Consider the following 27694-nt stretch of genomic DNA (forward strand, 5'->3'; position numbering starts at 1 on the left):
TTTTCCAGTTAACAGAGTCAAAGGGAGGTCTCCTTTCCCCTAGCACACCCACAGCAATACCCTGTGGCACGCTTAACCCCAGCTTAACCCCAGAAGGAAAACTAGGGGCCCTTGTGCTGTCTGCCTGGGATGGATCTCACTGTGCTCAGGACTCTTCCCTCGAGCCTCCTTCCAGCCGGCTGTTCCCTTTGGCATGGTGGAAGATCCCCTAAGCTGTTCCTCGTCTCTTGACCTCACGCTGGGACATGCCCACTTCCACGAACGGGAACCTTTCCTTTTTATAGATGAACTGTCCTGACGGCGGCAAAAAGCAGTTACAGTGAGCGAGAGCCTTTCTGAAACAAGCAGAATTTATTGGTCACTCTGATTGCAGCAGGCAGTGTCCCACGCCAAGCTTTACCAGAGCCCTTATCAGAAGGAGTGGCAGCTGTACGCAGCCTCTGCCACTCTGGATCCAGGCCAGCCTCTTCTCTCTCCTCCAAAACATGCAGTTTCTTGTGTCTTAAGCCAGTAGGTCTCGAGGGTGTCTTTGTTCCCACTTTATTTGCTGTGATCTTCTTTTCCCAGCTGGACAGCCCTGTACAGGCTCGTCCCGCTCTGTGCCAGCATCTCGTCGTCTCCCAGCTGGGGGCAGGAGCTCCTTCCCCCCGGAGTGGCAAAACGGGAATGTGCATCAGCCAGCCTTGCCTTGGTCAGTCCATGGAGGGCTGGGACCACTTCAAAGGGACTCTGGGCTCCAAAAGGCTGTCTGCACCACGCAGAGATCCTCGTGGGCTCACGGTGAGCACCCGGGGCTCACTGAAGTGGTGTAACGGGGGGCAAGGCAGGATTCAGGTCCTGAACGTGAGCCAACTGCTGAGAACCAAGCTGCTGGCTCGCTGTCCCCTGGCGCTTTGTGGCTTCCAGCCCTGCCCGAGCATCGCAGCGTCACTCGGCACCGGCTCTGCAGAAACGCCCCAATGGCCATTTTATCGCATGGTGAAACACGAGCAGTGCTTTTGCCCGCCGTCACTGTGCTGTCCCCAAAGAGGACAGCCTGCACAGTGGGATAGCCTGGAAATGCACTTTTGATTCCTGCTTTCCCACCAGCTGCTGGAGGTGCTTTGGTCGAGCTCTTTCCCCTGCGGTGCTCCATTCCCCGGCTGCAAAGGAAGGAGGCGCCGCTGACATCGCTCCCTCCGTATTGAGCTGTTAGAGCTACTGATGTGACACTGCTAGGACTAGGCAGTGTCTTGTCAACACCAGGCTCGCCATGGAGTTCGTCTAGCCTGCATCCAGGGCTTGCTTCCAACCCCGCTTTGGGGTCGGATGGGCTGTTAGCGGTCATAGCTTTGCTCTTGCTTCACACCAGAGACGGGCAACTCCCACTTGCAAAGCCTGGCGCGCCGGCTCTGCAACACCAGCACGGCAGCCCACCCCTTGCCTGCACCTCTAACTGCAGATTAAGGCCGACAGGACCGTCCGGGGCTGGCCGTAGCGCACAGGGAACATCACCACTGGGATGTGTCCGTGGCACAGGGCGGGAGAGGAGGAGCGGTACGATTCAGGCATTCACACAGACTCTGGGGTGAAAACAGAACGCTGAGGCCCACAGCCACTGCGCAAGCGCGTGTGTGCCGGTTTGGGACCCGGAGGTACGAACACAGGGATGGACAGCGTGTGCTGCCGGATGCACCCGCAGTCGTTTCGTTAACGTTATGTCTGCCCATGCCCCAGGTGCAGGAGACCTTTCCTCTTTGGTGGCATCTTCCAAGGTTTTGAACTGCACATTTGCACTAACTGGACCCAGACACTGAGGACGGTCTTACCCCCTGAAATCGTGCTGAAATGCCGATTCGCTGGCTGAAAGTAGAAGGCTGTGCTGCAGGAGAAAGTTAGGCAAGCTTCTGGGTTTTTGTTTTTCCTTTTTTTTTGTTTCCTCCAGCCCAGGATGTTCTTGGCACCGCCAGCAGGGCTGGATCCTTTGCCTGTCAGGCTGTCTGTGTAGGATAGAGGGGTCATAAGGGCAAATCCCTGTTTTATCAGGAGAAAGGCAGAAAACTTATTCCTAAATCAGGCAAAACAAGGATTTCATCGTTCTGAAACAGCAGCATGGCTGTCCTTATTGCTTTTCAAGTTATTCCTAGAAAAGCATAGCTGAAACCGATGTGGTTATGCAGAATCCTTTCATTGCAGTGAAAAAACATTCTTCCATTAAGGCAATCTGAGTAAAAAAATGCTTTGATCAGTCCTGCTTAAAAGCTGCCCTCATCCCCTCCTCTTGGGATCATACACATTGCCTTTTAGATATCGTATTCTCATCAAAATGCACAAGAGTAATGGTAAAAATATTTTCACTGCTGATTCAGAAAATGCTTTTGATCAGCTTCTTAAAAATGTATCAGAACTAAAATATGAAGAGCCAAATTTCTGCCTAATCTAAGCTGGCTTCAGTGAATCCCTACAAATTTATATCCTTGCATGCATTACAGGTTGAGAGGTTTAGGGCCAGAGGGGCCCTTACTTGCCCTGCAGCTTGGATTTCTGCACAAAAAAAGGTCAGAAATCCCCTCCTGGCGATTTCAGCAAGCTCAGAGGTACCATGTGGGCCCATCACTGGTTTAGAGGCCAGCATCCCCAGACGCCCCACCGGAGCTCTGGATGCGAGGGGCACCCCAGCATCACTTTGTGCGTGGCGGTCCAGGACCAGCCCTGCTGGGCAGGCGGGAAAGGGCAGCAGTGAGCAGGCTGATGCCTTTCGGAGAGAGCCCAAACACCCAGGAAAAGTAGCCTCCCCTTTGGCCAGCCTGACTGCCTTTCTGGAGCATGATGCTCCCGGCAGCCCAGAGCCCATCTTCCACCTTTCATGCCCCTTGCTTCCTCCCTCCCACCCCACAGGCAGCCACAGAGACACAGGAGCACATTCAGAAGTCCAGAAAATGTGGGGTTTTTATTGACTATTAAGACATATCTGCCTCCAGAGGGTTTAATGGTACTTATAGGCCAGAGCATGGGCTACCACGCCGACCAGCTTCTGCCAAGTGGCCTGGCAGGCAGGCGTGAAGTCCTTGGTGAAGTGTGCAGCCAGCACGATGATGAGGATGTCTCCCAGGAGCTGGAAAAGAGAAGGAAAGAAATCAAGTCAGCCCAGTTTTGAGCACCCCTTCACTCTATGCAGGACCCAGTGACCAGGGGCTGGAGGGAACCCAGCTGCTCTGGTGGGTCCTGGAGGCTGCAACCAAAGGAAGCTCATTTAGCTGAGTTCCCTGTGCAGGAAAATGGCCCTGTGCTGACCACACGCACCAGTATCTACCTCCTCTGTCCCTGCTTCACCTCACACCTGCTTTTTCCAGCCTCTAGACTTTATTTCTAGACCTTCTTTGTCTTTTTTCTTTTTTTTTTTTTTTTCCTGCCATAAAACCCCATGATTACTTGAGCAGAGGGTTAGGTCAGTGCAAGGTCTACCTGCTACATCCTCAAAACAGAGGCCATCAGCCACATCCAACTTGCTGAATCTCTTCCAGCCTGAACTGCTCCTTCCCTTCTCACCCCCCTGCACCCTGACCTCTTTTGCTTCATTCCCCTCCTGCTGCTCCTCTCCCTCATCTGCTGACCCTGTCCCCAACCTCAGACCTGTCCTCTCTGTCTCGAATCCCAGCCTTCATCTCTTCCCATCAGTGTCCAGTCCCTGACCATCCCACTCTTGCTTTTCCCTCTCCTCCCATGTCTGCCAGCCTTGGAAAAAGGGGAGACTAAGTATCCCCATCCCTGGGGCCAGGAGGTGCCGGGGAGAGGTTGCACATGGCGCCTTCCTTCCATGCTTTCCACCCTCAGCCCCACTTGGCCTCCCTGCATCCTTCTACTGCTTTTCTCAAGCCATGCCCATGCAAGCCTCCAGGCTTTCAGAGCATCTCCCTGTATTTGTCCCCAGACCACTCACAGCCTGGAGCCCGGCATTTCCTTGGTATTACCAAACACCCAACCTTCCCCTCTCCCCCAGATTCCATCCAAGCCAGCCCCTTTCTCATTGGTAACTAAAATATATGTCATTTATGCTTGTTTGAAACCCTCCAGGCACTGAGGTGCTCTGCAGGATGGAGGGAGAGAGGGTCAAGCCCCGAGCACGGCTCACCCTGAAGTTCTCGGGGTCCACGTGCAGCTTCTCGCAGTGCAGCTCGGACAGCTTGGCGTAGGTCGCCTTGAGGTTTTCCAGGTTCTTGACGGCTTCCCCGAAGGAGGTGAGCACTTTCTTGCCATGAGCGCGGACCTTGGGGTTGCCGATGATGGCGGTGGGGCTGGAGAGGTTCCCAAAGTTATCAAAGAACCTCTGGGTCCAGGGGTAGACGATCAGCAGCCTGGGGAGAGATGGGGGGACACAAGCAGACACAGACACGTTAAATGCAATTGCCACAATCCAGGGTGCAGCTGAGCAGATGCCCAGGAGCTGGACCTACCTGGCCAGGGCCTCGGCGCCGCATTCCTCCACATTGACCTTGCTCCAGAGGCTGGCGATGAGCTGCTTCTCTTCGGCTGTCCAGTGCACCATGGTGGCGGGCGGCTTTGCTCAGCGCTGCGGGAGGACCCAGGTTCCGTAGCTGGGCTGCAGACCCCACGGAGGCTTTTATCCACTGCCAGCGGCCCCTCCCCGCCCTGCGCTGCGGGGTCATTGGCTGGGGCCAGTGTGGGGGTCCCCACCAGTGGTGGGTCGGTCTGTCCACGGAGTGGTCAGTCTGCAGTGAGGTGTGGTCTTCAAGGAAAAAGCCCTGTGACCTGCTTAACAGGCAGGCTCAGGGCATGATACCCTCTTATCTCCCTCTCCTTCCCCATGGCTGCCTGCTCGCCGTAGGCGTGCACATGCCACCGCATGCCCTGCAGCCGGCACCGACCACCTGCAAGGTGCTTTAGCACAGCTTCATCCGGCAGCACCCGAGCTTTGAGTTCTCTGCAGGATTTACAGGCTCTCTAAACTTGAGGAATATTTCTCTGACGGGATAGCTGACCTGATTTATGAACCCAGGCACTTCACAGGCCCGTCTGCACAGGAGCACTCTCCTGGGGACGCTGCCTGCTGTTGCCCTTGGCTGCAGCTCTGCAGGCCTGGATGCACAGACCTGCAGAGAAGCCCCTTCCTAAGCAAGCACCTTTCATCATGTGAAAGTGTGGAAAACATTAGCCTGTCAGTCCAGCTCCTCCACACCTGAACCTGACCCATGGATGTGCAGCCATGCTTGGTGCTCGTGAAACAGAGACCACCTCCTCGTGCCCCAGGTTTCGAGGAATACCTGTGTGGGATGCAGGTGCTGGGGCGGGCTGTGACTGGGGCCAGGATCCTCTGCTTTTTGATGGGTGTACAGTACTAACAAGGCAGGCACTTCACCGGCCTTTCCCTGCTGGGAAATTAAATGCCTTGCACAAGTATAGCAGGACACACCATGTTACAGCCAGGCCAGAAACATCCATTTCTACCAGTTCAAGGTCTGACCAAAGGCTTTTGTTTGACTCTGGGTGTCACTTTCCCATTGAACTACACCGGTGTTTTCCTGTTTTCCAGGCTTTGGGTGAAGCCACACTTAGAAAGGCAAAACCAGGATGCATGAGGCTTAGGGCATCCTGACAAGACCATGGACTTTGGGTCTGTCTGTAGGCAGTTTAGGAGGTGTCATCCAGACCTCTGACCCATTCCAGTTACAGATCGATACTGGTCCATGGGTCTCATGGGGCCACACGGAGCAGTGGCACGAGCGCATCACTATGATCCGGTTGGGGCGGCTCATGTCTGTAGTCTCACTTCAGCTCCTTGCCGCAGGGTCCTAGGAGGCATTATTAATTTTTTTAAATTTTTTGAATCCTAGGCAAGGCCCACAGGCCCCTTCCAGCAGCAAGCGAGCCACCGGGGTGGTCTGATAACACCACGTGGAGCAGAGGCTGCTCAGTGCAGATAAATGTATCGTGCAGGTGGCCGGCGCTTGCTTTTAGCTCCTCACCTAAAGAGCAGACACAGTCACACACCCTCGCTCCTGAAGGAGATCTGAAGACTTCAGAAGTTGTCAATTTTCAGTAAGGCAGGACTCAAAGAGAGAAATCAAATATGTGCAGCCCTAAATTCAGAGGCAGATACTGGCATCATGTGAGTCAGCCAGCCCATACTGCTGAGCACAGAGCTGACCCAAACAGCTGTATGCTCAGCTGGGGGAAACAATAAATACCCATTTCACGTATTCCTTCTCTCACCCTGTAGTCTGCATTTCCTGGCAGACCCACACTGAAAATAAAATCCAAGCTACATCTGGGTCTATTATTAGCAATGCATTTGCCTCATCTGTGATAGAAGTCTCATTTTCAGCTCTGCAGAGCTGAACTTTAAAAGAGAAAAGATAATGATGCTTTTCTTCTGCATTTGAACCAGCAGCAAGAACAAGCTCAATGAGGGGTGGCAGAGAGCAGGAGTGTGAAGCTGGGACAAGCAGGACAACATCAAACACGGAGGCTTGGAGGAGAGTATTAACTGCAGTATTGCTATTAGCGAGAATCTGTAGGTAATAAATGCTGTTTTTCTGGACCCTGCAGAAAAGCAGGCAGAGACATGGCTTGCAGTGAGAAACCTCGTCTCCTGGTCCCACACTTTGACCCATTCAGGGTCTGTTTTTGCTGGTGCAGTTGCAGGAGCAGGACCACTTCTTTACAGGATGGTTAACGATGGCCACAAAGAGCCAAGGGGAGGGGGAAGGGGAAAAGCAGAGGAGAGAGAGGAGGAAGAGACACTGAAGTCATTCCAGCTCGTTTAGTGCTTCTTTTCTGTATTGATTTGTTTTAATGGCTTCTTTTATACGTATAGTAATTCTTTAAGCTCTTCAAATCCCGTAGGACGGAGATTCATAGCAAAGGAATAATAGCAGGTGAATGAGCCAGCTTGCTGGGTCAGGGTCATATCGGAGACTTGCACGCTTCTGGACGTGGAGCGTTCATAATAGCATGACCCTTTACAGCCATTCTGGGCTGTACATTCATATTTCAGCTTCAGCCTACTCCTACCCCACTGGTCCTTTTGGCTGTGTCCAGTCTAGCACTGGTGTCTTCGTTTAACTTGAAAGCCAGAGCTAACTTGGCCCGCCACACTGCTAACGCAGACACCCTATAAAGGGTTGCTCCAGAAATGGTGCCTGGGGCAAAAGGGGACTTCAGACTATCATCCAGGTGAACCCCAAATTCAGGGCCAGGGCAAAGCCTTACAAAATGCTCACAGACCGTAAGGAAACCAGCGGAACGGCTGCCCTAAACCCGCTCAGGATATCGATGGCGAATTCAGGGAAATGCAGAGCAGCAGCAGGCTGGGCAGAATCACCGTAATTTATACAGCGCTCCCTGGCTGGGACTGTCTGGTTCCTGGCCTGAACATGAAAGCCAAGCAGAATTTCTGAAAATGCTTTTTTTTTTTTTTCCTTAGGAGGGAAAGGGAGGATAGGAAAGAGCACAAAGAGAAGAGGCACAGGCGCACTGCCATGGAGGTTTGGAGCAGACTGGAGTTTTACAGCAAGCAGGCAGGGAGCTCGATGTTATTACCTCAGGGAGAGTTATCTAATTTAACTGTGGCTCATCACCCGAGGCACTCTGCTTTCAACACAAAGACATTTCAAATTGTTTCTGTGCCATAACAATAAACTAAGCGAAAACATAACTGCAGGTTAAATGAATGCCTCTCTGCTCCTGATGTGGATCTCTATTTTCAGGATCCAGGCTTAATCCTTTGTACCCTTTAGGTCTGACTCCAAGAGTTGCAGAGTACCCCTTGCTCTGACTGCTCTGGGCTGAATTTCATGCCACATAATGATTTACTTATCATGTAAGCATGGGCCTTGGTGTTTTAATTGACTTAGAGCATTTTACTGTATTGCTTTAATTTTGTAGGAAATCTCCTGGGTCTGAAAACTGGGTTTCAGGTGACACTGTCTGGAGGCTGGGGGCTGGTTGCAGCAGAAATGCACAGAGGACCTCCAGGGCATGGCAGGGCATGTGACCTGACCCTGTTCATGTATCCCTCCACATGGAGGACAGGGGGGTGATTCGGGGGAGCCAGCATGGCTTTACCAAGGGCAAGTCCTGCCTGACCAACCTAGTGGCCTTCTCTGATGGAGTGACTACATCAGTGGGCAAGGGAAGAGTTGTGGATGTCATCTACCTAGACTTCTGTAAGGCCTTTGACATGGTCCTCCATAGCATCCTTCTCTCTAAACTGGAGAGATACAGATTTGAAGGGTGGACTGTTCGGTGGATAAGGAACTGGCTGGATGGCTGCATCCAGAGGGTAGTGGTCAATGGCTCAATGTCCAGCTGGAGACCGGTGGCAATTGGTGTCCCTCAGGGGTCTGTAGCGGGCCCAGCGCTGTTTAATATCGTCATCAATGACACAGACAGTGGGATGGAGGGCACCCTCAGCAAGTTTGCAGATGACACCAAGCTGAGCGGCGCAGTTAACACACCTGAAGGATGGGATGTCATCCAGAAAGACCTGACCATGCTGGAGGGGGGGCCTGGGAGAAACTCATGAGGTTCAACAAGGCCAAGTGTAAGGTCCTGCCCCTGGGCCGGGGCCACCCCGGTACCCACACAGGCTGGGGGATGGGGGGATGGAGGGCAGCCCTGCCGAGAAGGGCCTGGGGGTGCTGGGGGTGAAAAGCTGGACACGAGCCGGCCATGTGCGCTCACAGCCCAGACCCCCACCCGTGCCCGGGGCTGCATCCCCAGCAGCGCGGGCAGCGGGGCGAGGGAGGGGGTCCTGCCCCCCTGCCCCGCTCTGTGAGACCCCCCTGCAGCGCCGCCTCCAGCTCGGGGCTCCTCAGCGCGGGACAGACACGGGGCTGTTGGAGCGGGGCCAGGGGGGGCACAGAAATGCTCCGGGGGCTGGAGCCCCTCTGCTGCGAGGCCGGGCTGGGAGAGCTGGGGTTGTTCAGCCTGGGGGAGAGAAGGCTGCGGGGAGACCTTATTGCGGCCCCCCAGGGCTTAAAGGGGGGCTGCAGGAAGGGTGGGGGCGACCTCTTTAGCAAGGCCTGCTGTGACAGGCCAAGGGGGGATGGTTTTACACTAAAGCAGGGGAGATTTAAAGGAGATAGAAGGAGGACATTTCTAATGATGAAGGTGGTGACCAGGGAGGTGGTTGATGCGCCGTCCTTGGACATATCCCAGGTGAGGCTGGACAGGCTCTGAGCGACCTGATGGAGCTGGAGATGTCCCTGCCCATGGCAGGGGGTTGGACTGGATGGCCTGTGAAGGTCCCTTCCAACACAAACCATTTTACGATTCTGTCCCCCAACACAAATACTTAGGCAAAAGCAATCTAGAAATAGGCAAAAGCAGCTCTTTTATTCATGACCAGCTGTCTCCAAGACAGTCTCATTTAAGGCAGTGTTTTTCCTGCTTATAACCGAGTTGCTGGTTTGCTCTCGCCCCTCACCCTCACTGGGGTTTTCATCTGCCCAACACAGGAGGAACAGGCTCCTGGCAAGAGGGTCCAGCCTGTGGCTTTCTACCAGAACGTGTGCCCTGGGCTGCACACGAGCCCTTTGGGCTGGGGGGGAGACCCGCGGGGGACAGCTCGCGTGAGGCACGCGGTCGGTGCGGCGCTTCCCGGGGTGCAGAGGGGCCGGGGTTGAGGGAGCCAGATGGGGTTTTCCAGCTGTGACCAGGTGTGTGACGAGCCTCCATCGCAGCATGGTGCACGCTTTGCTGCTGGACCGTGCTGCACCTTTGCAGCACCTCTTGTCCCAGAGCAGGGCTCTTTGCTTTGCCACGCTCGGGCCGGTGCAGCATTCCTGGCCGCAGCAGGGTAGCACGACACCCAGCTATCAGCCTGACAGAGGCTGGTTGGGACCCCACCGCCCTGGCCATGCCCAGCTCCCCCTCTATCACCCACAGGCAGCCCATCGCCACCCACGCCCTGCGAGCCCCGCACCAGATAGCTCCTCGCCACCCTCGCTGCAACCCGAGATAAAAGCCAGCGCCTGGCCACGCTCAAGATGTGACAGCCTGTTTTCTGCTCCTCGATTTAGCAGAAACGGGCTGCATTATTCGTGGGGCTGGGGTCCGGCTCTGCTGCCTGCTGGCGTACGGACAGCTGTACAGACATACCTCCGTCCACACATCAGCTGCCGCCCTTTGCTGGTCACACCAGCGTGCAGCCCTGGTATCTATGGGGTAAACTGAGTTTTCCTATCATTTTTTTTTTTTTGCTTAGGGCATGTGAGAGGTGTTACAGGGCAGGATTTCGGGCTCTCCTTCATTGCTGCTTAGTGCCCAAAGGCAGCTTTCACACCACTGTGAAGTGTGCACCAATGCCGCTGCTCAGGAGGATGGGCCCTGACTCTCAGTCACCGAGCCCTCCCCTCTGCTCCTCTAGTGATGTGGGGATCCCTAAATGTGTGTTTCCCAGGGCCCCTGGGCACTGCCAGAGCAAAAGGTGAGCAGATGAGAGAGAAAGGGATGGAAAATCAGACCCACAGAGAAGGTCCCTTCTGGGGTCTCCTGCCCATGCAGCTGAAATAAGTTATTATAATACCATGGGATAACACAGTGCCATGAATTATAGTGCCCTGGTTAGGAAACCTACAAAGCAAAAGGGCCTGGGGCATTGGCGCAGCCCTGTGTGTGAGGCTGTGTCCCTGTGGCCACACTAAAATCCCGCAGTGCAACCCCTCTGTGTTGCTGGCAACTCAGCCGAACCGTGGCTAGTGTGAAAGTCCTGATCCTTGGTGGTCTGCAGCATCCCTGTGGTTCTGCAGGCACAAACACTGCCTGGAGCTGGTGGCTGACCCGGCGCCTTCGCCCTCCTGTGTCTCTGCACTCTGACAAGTCAGCGGGGAATTCCCCTGGACTCAGCTTTTTTGCACATGCAGCTCTGCTGATGCAGGGCTCAAACTCACAGTTGTCAGTTCAGGAGAGCAGAAAGTGGCCAGAAAGACCCGTTTCCCAGGGCTGGACCCTGGGTGCTTTACAGGCCCAGGAAAGGAAGAGCCGCAGAGCCGAACTGGTGGTGGCACAGGAGGTCAGGATCATTCCACGGGGCACAGAGGGTCTGGGCTCACCTGCTGTGGGATGGGCTGGGGAGCGAAATCCCTGTGGGAGGGAGCCCAGCTGTGCCAGGCAGGTTGGACACCATCCTCAGGACCGAGACAAGAGGCATGAAACCTTTGTCTCTGAAAATCCTGGGGCTTTTGCAGTGCTCCCAAGGCACATGTGGCTCCAAATCTCAAGCGCAGGCACCAGCCACCTCCTTCGCTTGGCTGCTAATGGCATCCGACGCTGCCTTCCTCCACCGCTTCCCCCAGCCCTTGCCCGTGCTCGTGCCTTGGGGAGCACTCTCACACCTGAACGGCAAGGCTGCTCCCCTCTCCTCCCCACATCCTTCTGCACCTGTGGTCACTAAGGGAGCCTTGGAGAAATGGAGCCGAGCTGCTGCAGGAAGAGCCGAGGAGCCCGCTGCTCCAGGAACATGCTTGGTTGTACTCGTGGTGGGCAGAAGTACAGTGTGGAGAGCAGGTAACCCTCCATACGCTTAAACCCCAGAGACTTCAGAGTAAGGGCAAATGGCCTCGCTTCCCCCCCTCCCAACAAGGCTCCAGCATCTTTTTTCCTAAGGCACAGGTTAGCTCCAAGGGACGTAGCCAGTCCTCCCAGCACTACACCTGCTGCAGGTCTGGCTGGCTCTGCCTGTCATTGCTTTGCAGAAGGCTTCCTTAACCACAGACACCCCCCCCCCAAAAAAGCCCCCAAGCACTGGATGGGAGCCACAAGAGCCGTGTTGCAGACCTTACAGTCCCAGGCTCTTGTTAATGAAAGGGGTCCCTGTGACCAAGGAAGGCTCCTGTGGGACCAAGAAGTGCATTGCCAAGCTCAGACAAGGACTTTTCTCCTCCTGTTTGTGGCATAGGACCAGCTGGGTCAGGAATACATTTTCTGTATGGGTTGTGTCTCCCTGGTGGCTTTCAAGATGTTAATGCTGGCAACGGACAGAGCCAGACCTGCTTCTGTCTTGGGACTTGGTTTTAGCAAGGCAGAAGGGGAGACCTGACTCCAGTCTGGCAACTGCTCCTTATTCAAGTAGCAAAAGTGGTTCTGAAGATGGGCTGGAACCTGGGGCAGTCGTTCTGCAGCCGCTGAGTAGCTCTTTGAGGGCTGCCTGCACCATGTACCCCTTGCAGGGGAGAGCAGCCCCCCGCACTGAGCGATGCACCAAAACCCTGTGTTTGGGGCAGCCCTTGGCAGAGCCTTTCTCCAGCTGCCCTGCCAGAGGCCCTGGACTTCACCAGCTCATCCCAGCACCTCTGTGGTCCTAGGACTTGTGGGTGAATCAGGGACTGGCCTGAAGGACGTTACTCATATTGCTCAGCTCTCCATAGCCCCAAGCCATCATCCCAGCATCGTGCAATAGGTAGATCCCTTTTTTCCCAGGGAGTCCTAAATAACAGCATCTCTGTGGGGCAGAGCTGAGATGGAGCTCAGGGAACATCCCACAGACCCTGTTTCACCCCGGCCCAGAGGGACAATTTATTTTGAGAGTCCTCTTCAGACATCCAGGCGGAAAGCCAGCTCAGAAACCAGCACCGCCTGCCCGGCAGAGCCAGACAGGGACCTCACTCCCATGCCCAGGACTCAAGCCCGTTTTCTGCAGCAGGCTGTTGTAGCTATTTCTGCCATACTGCTGTGGCACGCTCCCCCACCGTAAATCGAGTGCAGCGAGTTTGCATCAGCACCCGGCACCCACGGCAGGGTGCTGAGTCACGGCAGCCTCTCCCAGCCCGGCTGCAGCGCGGGGCTGCGGTGGGGCGATAGCTCAGACGGCACAAACAGGAGCCCATCTGTGCAGAGATAAAGCAGCCCTTGGCCGAGGAGCAGCGGTCCCCTTTATGCTGTGTCAGACTTCTGATGCAGCAGAAAATGTTTCTGCTGAGGCAGCGTAGCAACCAGCTGAAAAATATTTAGCTTTTTTTTTTTAATTTTTATTTTTTCTTAGGAGAACCTGGAGACACAGCAGCCCTGGATTACCTGGGCAAGCACAGGCTGTTCACCCCTATGGCAGCATAGTTTTCATGACTGCCCTCCATCTCTGGGGCAGAGCCCATGGCAGGCTCAGGCGACTTATATTCCCAGAGGGACAGTGGGACATGTCCTGATAATCAACCCCTCTTTTTCATCCTCCCCTCTTGCCCTGGTGCAAGGCTGTGGGAGGTGGGGGAGAGTGTGTGAAATGTGCCAGCTGCTTTTGAAACCTTTCCTATTTCCACAGGAGAGGGAAGCACACCACCTTCCTCCCCTTCCCAGAAGGTGGGTCTCAGGGGATCAGAGGGCTCCCTGCTTCCCCCTGCGTGGTTGGTAGGCATGGAGCTCTTTGTGGGAAAACTGAGGCACCAAACAGGGCAGCTGCTCCCCTAAAGTGCCATGAAATGCTCACGGCAGGGCAGGATCCCCCTCAAGAAAGGGGGATGTTTGCTGTCCCATGCCCTTCTCCTACCCCAGGGATAAAAGATGTGCTCTCCCTTAGCCAGCTCTTTGGTAACATTCCAGCTGGAGGCTGACGGCAGGCCCGTTCGGCGTTTGTGAAATGCCCCCTCGACCGTACCGAGCGCGATTCCGTGCAGGCGGGCGCTGAGCCTGCCGTGCTTGGGGCAAGCTCTGCCATGTGCTGGCAAGCTGGCCTCCTTCGCTGGGATTGAGGGGCTTTTGGGCAAATGTGGCTTAGGGTGAGCCATAGCACAGGCCGTTTGCATGCCGAAGCGCTGAGCTGTCCCGTGGGTCGTAAGGCACAAAATTCACCTGGGATCTCCTGCCATCCCAGGAGCTGGTGTTTTGCATGAGCCCCTTCCAAACAGGAACACAGTCAGGAGTGGAAGGCACCATCGCTGCCCCAGAAAACACCTTTTCCTTCACGTTTGAAACGTGGCACTTGCTGGGACAACCTTTGTGCCTGTTCATGCACGCAGTGCTGGGAAAAGGACCAACAGACCTTCGGGCTGATGCAGATGGAAGCAAATCCTCTTTTTCCAGGCAGGGAAACTGAAGCGTGGGTTCAAGGAAGGGAGGGGGAAAGAAAAGCAAGGCTGGCCAAGCCACCCTGCGCGACTCACTGGGGCAGACCCGGCTTGTTCCCCCCGGGACCCCCCATGAACCCCCCACGGCACCCTGCGAGTTGTGCGTGTGTGCGGCTTTGCCCAAGGAACGGCGCACCACAGCTGCGGGGCCCCACCACGGCACAGCCACGGACCCACAGCTGCGGACCCCGTGCCCCGTTCGGCTCCAGAGGTGGGTGCAATTTCGGAGGACGGCAAAGCCGCTGTCGGGGGGCCCGGCGGACACCCCGCTGCCGCGGCAGGGTTCCTGCTCCCTCTAGCGTCGGTGAAACCCCACGGCACCCCGAGGCCAGCCTGGGGCAGGACGGGGTGAGGGGGAAAATGAGGCACAGCCTGGACACCCAGCTGTGCTGCCAGCCTGCAAGCACTGGGCAGGGGGATGCCCAGTGGGATCTGGGTTTCCTCCTGACCGTGCTCCCATCAGTGACTGGGATTTGGAGAGGAGGTGCTGGGATTCAGATGCCCCAGCCCTTCCCCAGTTTGGGTGCTAATTTTCCAGCCAGGCTGTGTTTGGTCTAAGCACTGTTAATCCGGGGCTTAATCCAAAACCATTCTCAGAAGTGCAGCCCAGTTTGGTTCCCTGTGTGATGAAGGAGTGCACAGCAGGGCTGGGGGAAATGAGCTGCCCCCAGCTCCTCCAAGGCTCGGTTTACCCCGCTCTTTTCCGGAGGTGTTACCAGCACAAAGCCAGAGCAGCAGCACAGTTGCCACCCAGTATGAGCACTCTTATTTGCACACCAGCAAGGCGTGTGAAAGCCCCTCACACCCATCACCCCTGCTGAGAGACTCCAGCCTGTGGGGTCCAGCCTGTCGTGGTGACAAAGCATGGTCAGAAGCCGCCCACAGAGGGGACAGAGAGCTGGCGAGGGGCTTGCTGCTCCCTGTGCACGCAACGGTCCATCCAGCCGGGGGTCAACTTTGCTCCTGAGCTGACCTTGGTGATAAAAACCCAGACCTTGGGCATCAGCATGAGGCAGGTGTGCACGGCCACCAGCTGAGCAAAGGGGCAAGGACAGTGTCTCCCTGCCCCAATAAATGCCTTGTTTTGCACTGTTGCCTGCAGAGCATGAAGCTGTGCTGCTCTGGTGAGCCCCCTCCCCAGTTCAGTAACTCCCTCTGCTCGCAAAACCCAGTTTTGCTTCCTCACCAGCTGACTCCTGGGGAAGGGGCTCACCCTGGCTCCACCAAGAGCAAGGCATCCGGCTGCTGCATTTTCTTGGCTGGGACCAAGTGCCTTCCCACACCTTCTGCATCAGAGAAAATGCACAAGGACAGACTTTGTGGGTGAATCTCATAGTTTCTTCCTTTTTCTCCTCCGTACCCTCTTCACCCTTTGTTCTGACCCTACAGCAGCACGCGGGGACTCTCACATACACCTCTTTTCGGTGGGAATTAGCCGCATGCACAAGCATTTGAGAGACTGGTGCTTTCTCATTGCGTGTTTGGGCACAGAGGCAGCAAACTCCTTCGCAGCTGGCCTGGACTGGGGAGGCTCCAACATCATCTCTAGGTGCCTGGGTTTGCAGCAGCTGGCTCAGCCCTGCTCTGCTGTGGGAGAGCCCCTGTGCCAGCTTATCCCCTGGTGCAGGTGGGGTTGTGCCTGCGGAGAGTTTATCTGTCTGCCACCCCTAACCTACACCTCAACTGGAGTAACTGGGAGCAAGGCCCATGCACCGGGTGGGATCCTGGCTCTGTGCAGTAACCTGCGCTGGAGGTTACTGGTGCTGGAGCGAGTCTGCAGAGGGAAAGGGCTGCACACCGCCTTGCCGTCCCCCGGGGTGGGTGAAGAGTCAGTGCCAGTGCCTGAGCTGCGGAGGGCAAGCATCCCACTTGACGGCCTGTGTGGACGGCGGGTTTTGCATGTAGCTGTGTGGAATTTACACCCAGGTATCCAGGATGGGAATATGGTCTGCTTATCTCAGTTTATTCTGAAAATAAAGCACCTGCCACCGCTCCCGGGCCACCGTCGCTGGCAGGAGCCGCTGCGGTCACTGTCACGGTCTCGGAGGGCTCAAGCCCAGCGCTCAGCGGCAGAGCTGCTGTGGCTGCCGCCGCCAGCCTGGCTTGCTCCCTGCAGTCAGCCAGGGGTTTGTGGTAGCTGCGGTAACAAGCCTCCATCAAAATGACTGCACAAATGCAAATGGTTTAGATATTTAAGTTAACATTGCCCTAATGCAATTCCTCCTTGCAATAAAAATGCATTCACCATATCCTGTGCACCATGTTTCTTCATTAGTGTTTTACTGGCGGGGGAAGAGAAACCTCAAAGAATACAGTAATAAATATAACTTTAGCTACTGAAATCTGACCATCTTCATCCACTCTGAGGCTCTTGAGCTACAATGTTCAGCACTAAATATTCCATTTCTCCCCTTCACCAACAATGGCCATTAAAGCATTTTCTCCTCATCATTTCCTCTAGTCGGATGAAATGCCTCCCAGGGCCTTTATTTTATTAGTACGTTGTTTTCAAAATGCTTCATCCATCAGTGCACCAAGTGCTGTGGTAAAATCAATTCCAAGATTTAGGAAGACCCCCATGAACCTTCTGCCTCTCACAAGAACCTTTCTGAGGGCTAAGAGGAGATTTAAATCATACCTAGACATGCTGCTGACCTTCTGAATTAAGTGTCATTGCAACACTGCAAGAGCCTCTGCCGTCACGCAACAGGGGCATGGCAAGAGGTCTGTGCGGGAAAGCCCACAACCAGCTGAGGGGGTGGAGGTGGGTGTCCCAGAGCACGCTTCTGGTCCAGTGACCAGCGTGTCACTCAGGCATGCGCTCGTGCCTCGCTCCCTGAGGACCATCTCGCAGTGCTCACTCGACTCCCGTTTCCCTCTCGCCCCTCCAACAGCTGCCCTCAGGGGCTCACGATGCTCTGCACCCCAAAGCACCCTAACAGGAGGACTAAAACCAGGGTGAGTTACTGCGGGAGCTTGGAGTGACCCAGGGCAGCTGGAGGGAGCTGGGGTGCTCAGGGAGGCATTTTGGGGACAGCTTGAGGGGGGAAGGCTGCTGAGTCCAGTCTCATCCAGCCTCACCCGCCAGAGCACTGCTGGGCTCCAGGCTGCGCTGCTTCTAACAGAGCAAGCCAAACACCGTGTCCACATCTCCTTAGTCCTCACCCCGGACCCAGTGAGACTTATGGTCTGGGTGGTCCAGGCTGGCCGACGGGATATGGACAGGGCAGCAGACGGTGGTCCTGAAACAGTAGGTGAAGAAGAAGAAAGCTGGAAGGGGGAAGAAGGCAGAGATGCAGGTGTGGGACTGCAGATGTGGGTCCCACAGGGACCAAAGAGCTTGAGACACGTGTTCCTGGAAGGCAAACTCAGCACATCTTAGAGAACCAAGATGTATGACCTGACGCTGAGGATAGCATGCCGCACCAGTCAGGAAGGCAGCTGTCACACCACGGACGCTGCTTTTGGTTGTGTCAGCACAAGGCATCTTTGAATGGCTCTAGGATGGGTGGCAGGGATGAAGCGTACACTGTCTCTTCCAATACATGAATTAGGAGCCCTCCAAAGAAGTGTGTTCAGAACAAGCATGAAGTGGTGGCTCTAGGTCTTCTGGCCGTTGTGTGTTGCAGTTACCAAAATTCAAATTCAGATGAACCTTTAGCGGAAGAAAAAGTCCTTCCTGAGCTATTACGTATATATGAACAGGTTCTGGCTCAGGAATCCCCTAGACCACAAACTGCTGAGGGCTGGGAAAGCACTTGAGGAATTACTAAGCATGCTTGCCCTGTTCTTACAGTCTGCTCTTGGCATCAGCCTAATGCCACTTTTGGGGACAGGACACAAGGCCATAGAGCTCTGGTCTGCTCCAGAGACCAGGGACCTGCTGCAGGGTTTCCCTCCACAGCCACAGAACTGAAGTGGGGCTGGGCCTTGAGGACTCATCTATCCATCATGCTGCCACAGAGCAGGAGCTCCTCTATCCAAACCATGCCTAGACTGGTTCTCCGGTGTGGGGGAACGCCTGGAGGAGGAGGGCGTCTGTGGAAGGGGTCTCCAGGGCACATCCCCTGCTGCCATCAGCAGGGACTGACGGCATGGTGCGGAGCTGCATTGCATGCCAGGGTGGAGTAGTGCTGTAGGAGTTAATGCCCCTTCTCTGAGCGCCGAGAAACCAAATGCCCTCATGCTCGAGGTCTGAAATCCCCCGCTGCTGTGAGCCCTGACAGGAGCAGGCTGCTTCCTTGCGGCAGAGCGGGTGGGATGCTCAGGGCGCTTGTGAGCGAGGCAGGTGAGTGGGCCCTTTGCTCATGGATGATTATTGCACTGTGCCACCGATGAGGGCTCAGCTGGGTCCTGACTCCTCCAGGGTCCCTGATGCTTGTACCTGCAAGCACCCTTGTCACCCTCCTGTGGGCCAGCTCATTTCAGCTACCCAAGGTGGGGTTGCTCGGAGGAGCTGTGCTCTGTCCCCTTTCCAGAGGGCTGGCACGGAGATGGGAGAGCTCTCAGGGACTCCACATTCTCATGTTTCACTGCCTGCAAAGGGGAATGGGCAGCCCTGCCTCCATTCAGAAAACGTCTCTTTATGCTAGGGCAGTGTGAGCTCCTTTTGCACTCACAGCTTCATGAGGACACTCAGTCTCAGTGAAATCCTGGGGTGCATCTGTGGAATTTGTCATTTTTGGGAGTACAGCAAACTGTAAGAGTTAAAGAGAGTCATTGCTTGGAAAAGCAACCAAAAGGATTCACCCTTGTTTTGTGCTCAGGCTCCTCCTGACAGGCTGTGACATGTGTGAGCCTAGTGTGGACCTGATCTTAAATTTGGGAGAGTCTTATTTTTGCTGAGATGCTGAAAATGCACCCTGGCTGCTGAGAGGGAGTAGGAGTCTCCTCTTCCCTCCTGCCAGCACAGTCCCAGCTCATGCTGTGCCTGCTTAAAACCGTGATGCCCCTTGCTCCAGTGCCCACTGTTTTGTTGCATAAATTGTGGACGAGACAAGGAGGTTCCTCAGTTCTTCACACACACGACTGACACCGCATCCCTCTAGCACAGTGTGAGTAAGGCACTGTCAGGCCCCTGGGGGAAGAGGTGGGGCATACCAGAAATTTAGAGCAATGAAAAATGACCTCTGACAATATGATCTTTGATAAGCTTCTCCTGGGGACTAGAGAAGACTCCCACACATTACAGTCTGCAGCTTTGTGCAAGCCAAGGTCAATCCATGGAACTTCTTCTGTCTCAGTTATCCGAGGGTGCTTCATTGGGCCAGAAATGTGTACGCTGAGACAGGGAAGGGCAGAGAGCGCCTTATGAAACCACAGAATAGTTCTGCAGTTTTCTGAATGGATGGATAGATCTTGATATGTAGACACCTGCAATGTAAGTACCATAGTTTGTAAGGACATCTGGTTAACGGCTCTTCAACAGATAAATAGAGGCAAAACCCAGGAAAAATAACAAACCATACCTGCATACACAAACCCAAGGCCTCAGGAGATAACAGTGACCTTCAGGTCAGTGATTGAGGAGCGGATGGAGGAGCCAGGAGGAAAGAGGTTTAAGCAGAACTGCTGAGAAGAGAGAAAGAAAATTATCGTGAGTCCCCTGGGAAAAAGCAGGCTTAGTGCTGGATAGTCAATGGGGCTTGTTTAAAACTTTATATGGGATGATTTAAGGCACTTGTGGGAATGTGCAAAATGCACTATAGGATGTTTAGGATAAGGACCATAGGGGAGGGAAAGGAGGGATCCAGGTGGATTGGGAAGGAACCAGCATGGGAAAATGGAGTGGGACTGGTAAAGGGGCTGATGGACTGTACGCAAGTTGCTGGTCAATGCGCCATCCAGGCCACACACCTATTCACCACAGCCTGTCCTGTCTGCTCGTTAAACTGTCTTCTGGCTCCTTTCTGAGCGACCTTACTGTCTGTGTACAGGGGTACACGTGTGGGATTTGGCGACAAACAATGGGCTGGACTAACTGATGCATGGGAGGAGACCAGAACCCAGAAAGACCCAAGGCTGGATGTGGAGAGTGGAGAAACAGGGCTGAGGGTGTGGGCATGGATCTGGACAGGCTTCTGTTCTGCTCCAGGGTCTGAGGGACCCATGGACACAAAAGTGACTGTGAACCAAGCGGGCGAGGGTTGTGTCCTGCTCTGACCAGCCACCAAGGAGGAATGGGGCTGGGTTGTGCTGGTCACGTCTACGTGAGCACTGCCGGTGCGGTGTGGGTGTCAGCACAGGCACTGCTCTCTGTGACGGTCCTTTTGGCCACCTGGGACCACGTGTGGCCCCAAGGACACCAGGCTGGTCACTGGACACTCAGACCTGGTCCATGGTATGTGGCGGGGAGGATGAGGGTGATCAGGAGCAGAGGGGGCCAGCTCTGGCAAGGTTCACCCTCTACAGACACAGCTGGACTGACTGCCAAACACAGGCTGATAATAGCAGCAGGGCCCCCGGCTCTGCAAGGGGAACCCTTTATATCAAGCCATGACTTTTGGATTCTCAGACATTAACCAAAAGTATTGTTTTCTCTTTAAAACACAAGTGCTTTCCTCCCTAGCTTTTTTCATTGTTTCACCTGCATCATTTTGCCTGGGTTAGCCTGCAACACCAGATTTCTTGAAATAACTGTCATTCCTGAATTAGCATGCACTAATTAGTATGCTGGAGTTTCCATAAGGCACTGCGGCACAACGCCTCCTCAGACTGGCTCATTTAGACTTAGAAGATTGATTTCTTCCCGCTTGAGCTGAAGGGGTAGCACTGTTTCCAATGGAGCTGTTCTCCTCCAGCTGACCCAGGGGTGCAGGGGCTGGATAAACTGACTCCCCTTGGAAGGACATTCTGAAACAATTTAAGCATGTAAGAACTGTTTTTGCGTTTTCTGCCACTCTTTGTTATGGACTGTGCACCCGGCACTGTAACAAGATCAACATGTCTTTGGGAGCACCGTTACTGGGAACTATCAATATTTTAAAAAGTGGTCCAGTGGATTCTCCCAGCCTTCCCACGGTACATCTATACAACCCATGAAGACACATATATGCATCCTTCTATGTAAAATGAAATTACGAGCCCCAGCTAAAGACCCTGCAGACCAGTAATTCTGCTTCTTCCAGTACTGAAATTCTGGTGAGAGCTTCAGTCAGACGTTTGCCTGAGAGCTGCTTTCCTCATGGGTGAAACCTGCTGTCCTCAGACCCTCTGCCTCGGGGAAGAGCTCTGTGACACATTGTGGATGGCAAAGATTTCTACAAGCTCGAAAATAAGCAAGATAAATCCACAGGAGAGCAATCCTTTGATACCAAAATAGCCTCTCTGGCTGGGGAGCCCCTGTGCTCTTCTGCGCCGAGGAGCACCACTGCATGCTTGCCTCCTGCTTAAACTCTTTCCCAGGGATCTGCTGGTGGCCAGACTTGGGTTAGACAGCGCTTGGACTAGCTCCTTGCAGCACCCCCATGCTGGTGCAGGCTGAGCTGAGCCCCCCTGGCCCGGTGTGAGCCCTTCCATCGCACCTCGGGAGCCCAGAGGCCTCAGCGCGCTGGAGCCAGACGCCGTCTTGCCGGCCAAGAGCGTTGGCAGCAGCACCGGGGAGGTGTGAAGCCAGGATCCCGCCAGGTCCCGCTCCCCTTTCCCCGGGGGGCTCTGCCACAGCTCCGGCCGAGCACCCCCGCGGCGGCTGCGGCGGCTGCAGCGCGGCTCGTTGCTTCCCTCTGCTGGGTGCTGCGGGGCGGGATGCGGGATGCGGGATGCGGGATGCGGGATGCGGGATGCTCCCGGTCCCTGCCGCTCCGCGGCCGCGCTGGCCTCTGCCCACGGTGGGGAGCTCCTCGTGTAATCAAGGAGGGGGGCATATCCCCGTTTTGGAGGCCACAAGGGAGAAAGCAAATCCACGGGGTCACACAGGTTTCCCCAAGCCAGATGCACGCCATAGGTTCTTTGTCCCATGTCAGGACCTTCACAGAAAGGCTGTTTCACCTGTTTTTCTTCCTTTTCTTGTTGTCCTCCTTTTTCTGAAGCAGGGAGACAATCCAGAAGCAAAGTCTCCGTGAGAAGGCCCTCAGAATGGCTCACTGAAGGCATTTTGCAGAGGAACTCCAGTTAAGCCTCTGTCAGTGGAAGGATGTGTGTGCACAGAGACCAGCACACCCCATACTACCCCCCACCCCCACCCCCGAATACGGCTGCTGTGTTCAAAAGGTGGCTGTGCTTTGATTTTGAGGCTTTTAGGTTGAAAACCCAAAAGTTGAGGTGCTTCAGACCCATGCCTGCTTTTCAGACGTGAGCCATAGCTTGCCACCAGCAAGGGACAGGAGAGAGGAACCCCTGAGAGCTGCTGGGCAATGACAAAACCTGCCGTCCTTGGGACTGCTCTGGGTTCTGGTCCCTGTGTGCAGGGTGAGAGAGAAATGAGGTGAGACCAGCCCCCCACCACCCCGATATGCTGCGAGAGCTATGTGCCACTGACTCACCCACAGAGAGGGATACCCAAGTTAGGTGTGGGACATGGAGAATTCCAACTTTACTGGTCCAAAATTGATTTTCAGGCATTAGAAATCAAGCGTTAGTCTGCCTGTGCCACAGATATGTCAAGTGGGTCACTGAGGCTTGAGGACCTTATTTAATTAGAACTACAAACTCTTGCACCAGAGTCAATCTGAGCCAGGGGTTATGTGCTACAACATCTGTGCTGGGGCTGGACAGGCGTGAAGCATGCACATGCCATCAGCTGGTGACATGACTTTTTGCAAACATCCCAGATTTGGGGGTTTGAAAATCTGATCTTGAAATGTTGATTCCCAAGATGTCAGTTCACAGTTTTCCTGAGAAAGAAAAGGAGAGGAAAGAAAGGAAGAAGAAAGGGAAAATATCTGGCTGAAAAAAGAAAATATCCGGCTAAAGTCAATCGATCTGGTTTTATTTCAGCAACTAAATCTAGATTTAGTGCTTCATTTAAGGTACCCAAGTTTGGCTTCCTTCATATTTTTATTAGTTTCCATTTCCCCACAACCTCTTTCTGCCCACCCACTTGTTGACCATTCCCACTCTTTGTTAATATTGGATTTTCTTTTTATGCCCCCAAAGAGAGTCCTCACAGAGTACAGCCAATGCTGAGCATTCAGACCAGGAATGGCAATGAAAGGCTGCTGCAGGGAGCAGACACATTTAATGTATTAATCATCCCGGTGCCTGAAGCAGCAGCACTTGAACACCCGCAGAGCAAGGCTAGAGGCAGTGATTGCAGCAGATCTCTGTCATCTCGGTAGGGCTGGCTGGAGGAGGTCAGTATCACTCATTCGTGTGTCTTCAGCCATCCCAACGCATCCCAGCCCCACTGTGAAGGAGATGAAAGAGCACGCCGAAGGCTTTGTGCGCTCTGTCCCGTGCCATGATCTGCGCAGGCGATGGAAGGTGAAGTCTCACCAAGCAGCTCACGTTAAAGGAATTCCACTCAAACCCCCATTAATTTGGTTCACTTTCCATCACGTTTCTCCAAGCAGCACAGAGCAGAGCTCTGCTGCTCCCAGCTGCACGTGAGCCCTATGGGGACTCAGGGGGAATGTATAAATACCACCACCTCCTGCCCCCTCTGCAGGTGTCAGAGGCAGATAGCTTCATGGCTGGCCGTCACGGGAGCTGGTGAGTTATTTGCAGTAGCTCTCATTTGGCAGGTTTCTGTGGCTGAGGGGTCTGATTTGAAGTAGGAGGTAAAATTCTGCAGCTGGGACAAACTCCTCAGGGACCACTCCAGTCTACAGCTTTGGGCTCTGAGATGAGAAACATGATTTTCCAGGCAGGGTTTGTCATGCAAATGCTGCTACTTTGGCTCCAGGGTCCTTCTCTGACCTGAAGGGTGTGCTACCTGCAGCAGCCACCTGCAGGAGAGTTTCCCAGGCCCCAGCTGAATCAACATTTCATGCAGGAGATCACAGCCTGGCTCTAAAAAGCTGATATCTACCTAATGACCTCATGCTGCCTTCAATGTGCAATTCCCAATAAGGGGACTGGGATGCGCGTTCAAAGAAGCAGAAGACTACCAGCAAAGGTCTCCGCTATCATCACCAGACAGGTTATTGCCGAAGCAGCAGGAGACCTCGCCCTGACCACCCATTGTCTGTGAAAGGTTCACGGCTCTTCTTCACATTTCCACTAGTTTGGCTGATGCTGCCCTGGGGTGGCTTTGTTATTTCTCTGGAAATACTGCAAATCACCTTCTGGGTAGGGCTGAGCAACTTGCAGAGGAAGGGGAGGCGCAGACAAAAGTCCCAAGATAGCCCCAAGAAGAAAAGCTGCAGCAGTCCCTGGCATGCAGAGAGAGGGCTCTGCACACACACCCCCCTACCCGTCACTGGAGGGTCACTACCAGGGTCACTGGAGGACCTGGTGTGGAGGATCTGGCAGATGTGGCCAGCTGAGACCCGAATGGGAAGATGCGACACAGTGCGGGGCAGATTACGCTAGGGCAGCACTGCTGGGTTATATTTCACCCAGCTGCAGTGCAAATGCCATTGGGCAATCCCTGGGCTCTGACATGAGCAAACACTGGGGATCCTGAGCTCCTCTGTGCAAAGACTGCACAGCTTTCCTGTCAACAGCTATGCTTTGCCTTAGACCTTTGCTTCTGAACTTGCTTTAAAATTCAGCGGCTGTTCTGCCTCCCCAGCACACGGTCGTTCCGAGATCAGGTACTCTGCGGGGTGCTGATCTTCCACTCTGCTTTGCCCTGCACAGGTTCATGGGTCATCCTTTCATATTGATGCGATGCGGCCACCAGTAAACAGCCTTGTTGCCCTGGATGCTGTGCAAGCCTTCCCTGCCTTGCAGGGATCCGAGTCTGCCCTCCTGCAAAATGTGGTGTGACAGTCTGAGAGAGGTGAGGCAGGTACTGAAAGAAATAGCATGTTGTATAAAATCAGTGTCAGTCAGTCCCAACTTGTCTCAGCCTCATACGCTTTTGGGTGCTACGGAAGAAAAGCACAATAAATAACAGCAATTAGAGCTGGAGGGTCTGGATTCCTGGGTCCTTTGACAAGGATTTTGGTAAATCCCTTTGCTATATTTCAATTTCTGAGTCTACAAAATACACTTTTAAATTTAGTTTATTACTCGTTTTGGAGTCAGTATCTCAAGCACAATTCCCTGATGTGTGAGGGAGTGATTTTTTAAAACACTTTGGGATCCAGAGAAATAAAGTGTCCTAAGGAACCTCAGGTTCTGTGTTATGAGCTGTGTTCCCCACCTCTTCTCCTATTTTCACTGACAGGGAAGGGAGCCCAAACTAATTCAGATATCATCCCACCATGGCGGCTCTCAATCAAACCAGCTTGCAGCCTGCCTCCTTCCTTCTGCTGGGCTTGGCAGGCCTGGAGGACCCACACACCTGGATCTCCATCCCATTCTGCCTGATGTACATCATGGCGCTCCTTGGCAACTTCATCCTCTTGTTTGTCATCGTGACGGAGAGAACCTTCCACGAGCTGATGTACCTCTTCCTGGCCATGTTAGCGGTGGCAGACCTCATATTGTCCTCCTCCACAGTGCCCAAAGCCCTGAGCATATTCTGGTCCCTTTCCAAGGAGATGTCTTTCCATGCCTGCCTCACCCAGATGTTCTTCACACACATGAGCTTCACTGCAGAGTCAACCATTCTGCTGGCCATGGCGTTCAGCTGGTACATGGCCATCTGCAACCCCCTGCGATACGCCACAGTGTTCATGCACTTGGTGATAGCCAAGATAGGGCTGGCTGCAATATCCAGGAGCTTTTGTGTGATGTTCCCAACAATATTCCTCCTTCAGAGGCTGCCATACTGCAGGCGCAGCGTCATGCCGCACACCTACTGCGAGCACATGGGCATTGCCCGCTGGCCTGTGCTGACATCTCCGTTAACATCTGGTACGGCTTTGCCACCACCCTTCTGTGCCCAGGTGTGGACATTGTGCTCATCGGGGTATCTACGTCCTCATTCTCCGGGCTGTCTTCAGGCTCTCGTCCAAGGATGCCCAGCTCAAGGCAGTTGGCACCTGCAGCTCTCATGCTTGCGTTATATTAATGTTCTACGCACCAGCATTTTTCTCATTTTTCACTCATGGGTTTGGCCACAACGTCCCCCACCATGTTCACATCCTGTTGGCCAATCTCTGTGTGCTCCTGGCACCCATGCTAAACCCTATCGTCTACACGATGGAAAACAAACTCATTCGAGAAAAGGTGTTGCAGGTGCTCTTCAGGAGTGGGCAAGTGTGGTGACAGGGGTGCTCTTCCTTCCAAAGGAAAGCATGGACAGACGGTCTGGACCAAAGCAGCAGCGTGTATGCATGTGAAATGACCCAGTTTCCTATGTTTGTAGCCTCAGCCCAACACCGCTGCTGATCAGATTTCCTGCTAGATGTTTCCTCAGAATAAACTGCATCACTAATGAAAAAGGAGAAATTAGTGGGAACCGGAGACCAGAATTCGGGCTGAAGCAATCTGGTGTTGGCCCATTGCCATCAGAGTTCTAGTGATGGCTTTGGTTCAACCCACGTGTGATGAGAGGCATGTTTTCTGCTTGGACTCCGCCATGTCCAGCTCCGCATTGGGTGCATGTTTCCATATATTGTATCTCAAAATTTTCAGAAAATATAATGAATATTTTCCTAGGTATAAGCTGAGGAAAACATATTGTGTTGGACTAAATGCAGGAATTACTGTTCAAGTTTCTCTGACCTCTTCAGTGCAAGCTAGATAAGCATAATCAATTGTTTACATTTTACTGGCCCTTTCTACTGCCAAAAGTCAGCACTTTGCTCTCTTTGCACCACCGATTTTTTGCTAATTTGTAATCGTTGAAAAGCTGCCCCTAAATGAGATCATTTTTCAGGAAACCAAAACCAGAAGTTTTAATAAATAGGGTGAATTACTGTGAAATGGGTTACGGCTCAAGGCTCTGCATCTTCCCAAGAGCCACAGCCAAGGCTGGCAGGTGAGCGCATCGCTCCCTGCCCCCCCCACGTCCCGCGTAGCTCCCGACGCTGAGCAGTGGGTTGAGCTGCCCCTCCAGGCCCTTCCCCCCCGCCTGGCACTGGCAGGACACCCCTCCTCCAGACACCTGACTGTTCTCATTAAACCTGGGGGCTCTTACATTCCCATGATTGTTCCGGCTGTGTCAGATTTCATAGAAAATAACAAGAGCTTATGTGGGAGCTGGCAGACAGACAGACACAGACACAGGCATCTTGTTCTTTTTGATTTACACTGGAAGGTAAATCAGCTTAAAAAACATGAAAACAGGAAGAAAGAGGAAGCTGATAAGGATTGTTCGTATGAATTCTAATGCAGGAAGTGTGGGAAATTCATACAGGTCCCAAACCAAAGAAAAATCCATGACCAGGAGAAAGAAGGACTCTAAGAGAGAGGTTTTCTAAGCAATAACTGGAAAAAAGAGAATTACAAAATTACTCAGTCACTGTATGGACAGTGAAACTGTGGGTCAGGGTGGAAATGCTCAGGAAATGTTTGCCTTGAGGAAAAAGCCAGATGCTAAAGCTTTACCATACGGAAATGATGAAATATTTTCCCACCAGGAGTCTCAGAAGAAGACATTAAAACAATAAAGACAGATCTGCAGCTGCAGATGATTGTTTTTT

The 27694-nt window shown here is 53.8% G+C and overlaps 2 protein-coding genes across 2 annotated transcripts; one reads left to right on the forward strand and one right to left on the reverse strand.

Annotated features, from left to right (window-relative positions):
- Positions 1 to 2910: 2910 nt before the first annotated feature.
- On the reverse strand, positions 2911 to 4585 carry LOC104041691 (hemoglobin subunit rho). The gene is made up of 3 exons (XM_064441657.1): positions 4434 to 4585; positions 4112 to 4334; positions 2911 to 3094 (listed from the first exon to the last, which is right to left on the reverse strand). Exons 1-3 carry the CDS (start codon positions 4523 to 4525, stop codon positions 2966 to 2968), a joined length of 444 nt encoding a protein of 147 aa, XP_064297727.1. The 5' UTR covers positions 4526 to 4585; the 3' UTR covers positions 2911 to 2965.
- Positions 4586 to 25366: 20781 nt separating this feature from the next.
- Positions 25367 to 26315, forward strand: LOC104039731 (olfactory receptor 52B2-like). The gene is given in 3 exon segments (XM_009514707.2): positions 25367 to 25928; positions 25931 to 26017; positions 26020 to 26315. Coding segments are annotated over 3 exon segments (945 nt in total).
- Positions 26316 to 27694: the final 1379 nt, after the last annotated feature.

This window comes from Phalacrocorax carbo, chromosome 1, assembly GCF_963921805.1.
Source record: "Phalacrocorax carbo chromosome 1, bPhaCar2.1, whole genome shotgun sequence".
NCBI classification, from domain to species: domain Eukaryota; kingdom Metazoa; phylum Chordata; class Aves; order Suliformes; family Phalacrocoracidae; genus Phalacrocorax; species Phalacrocorax carbo.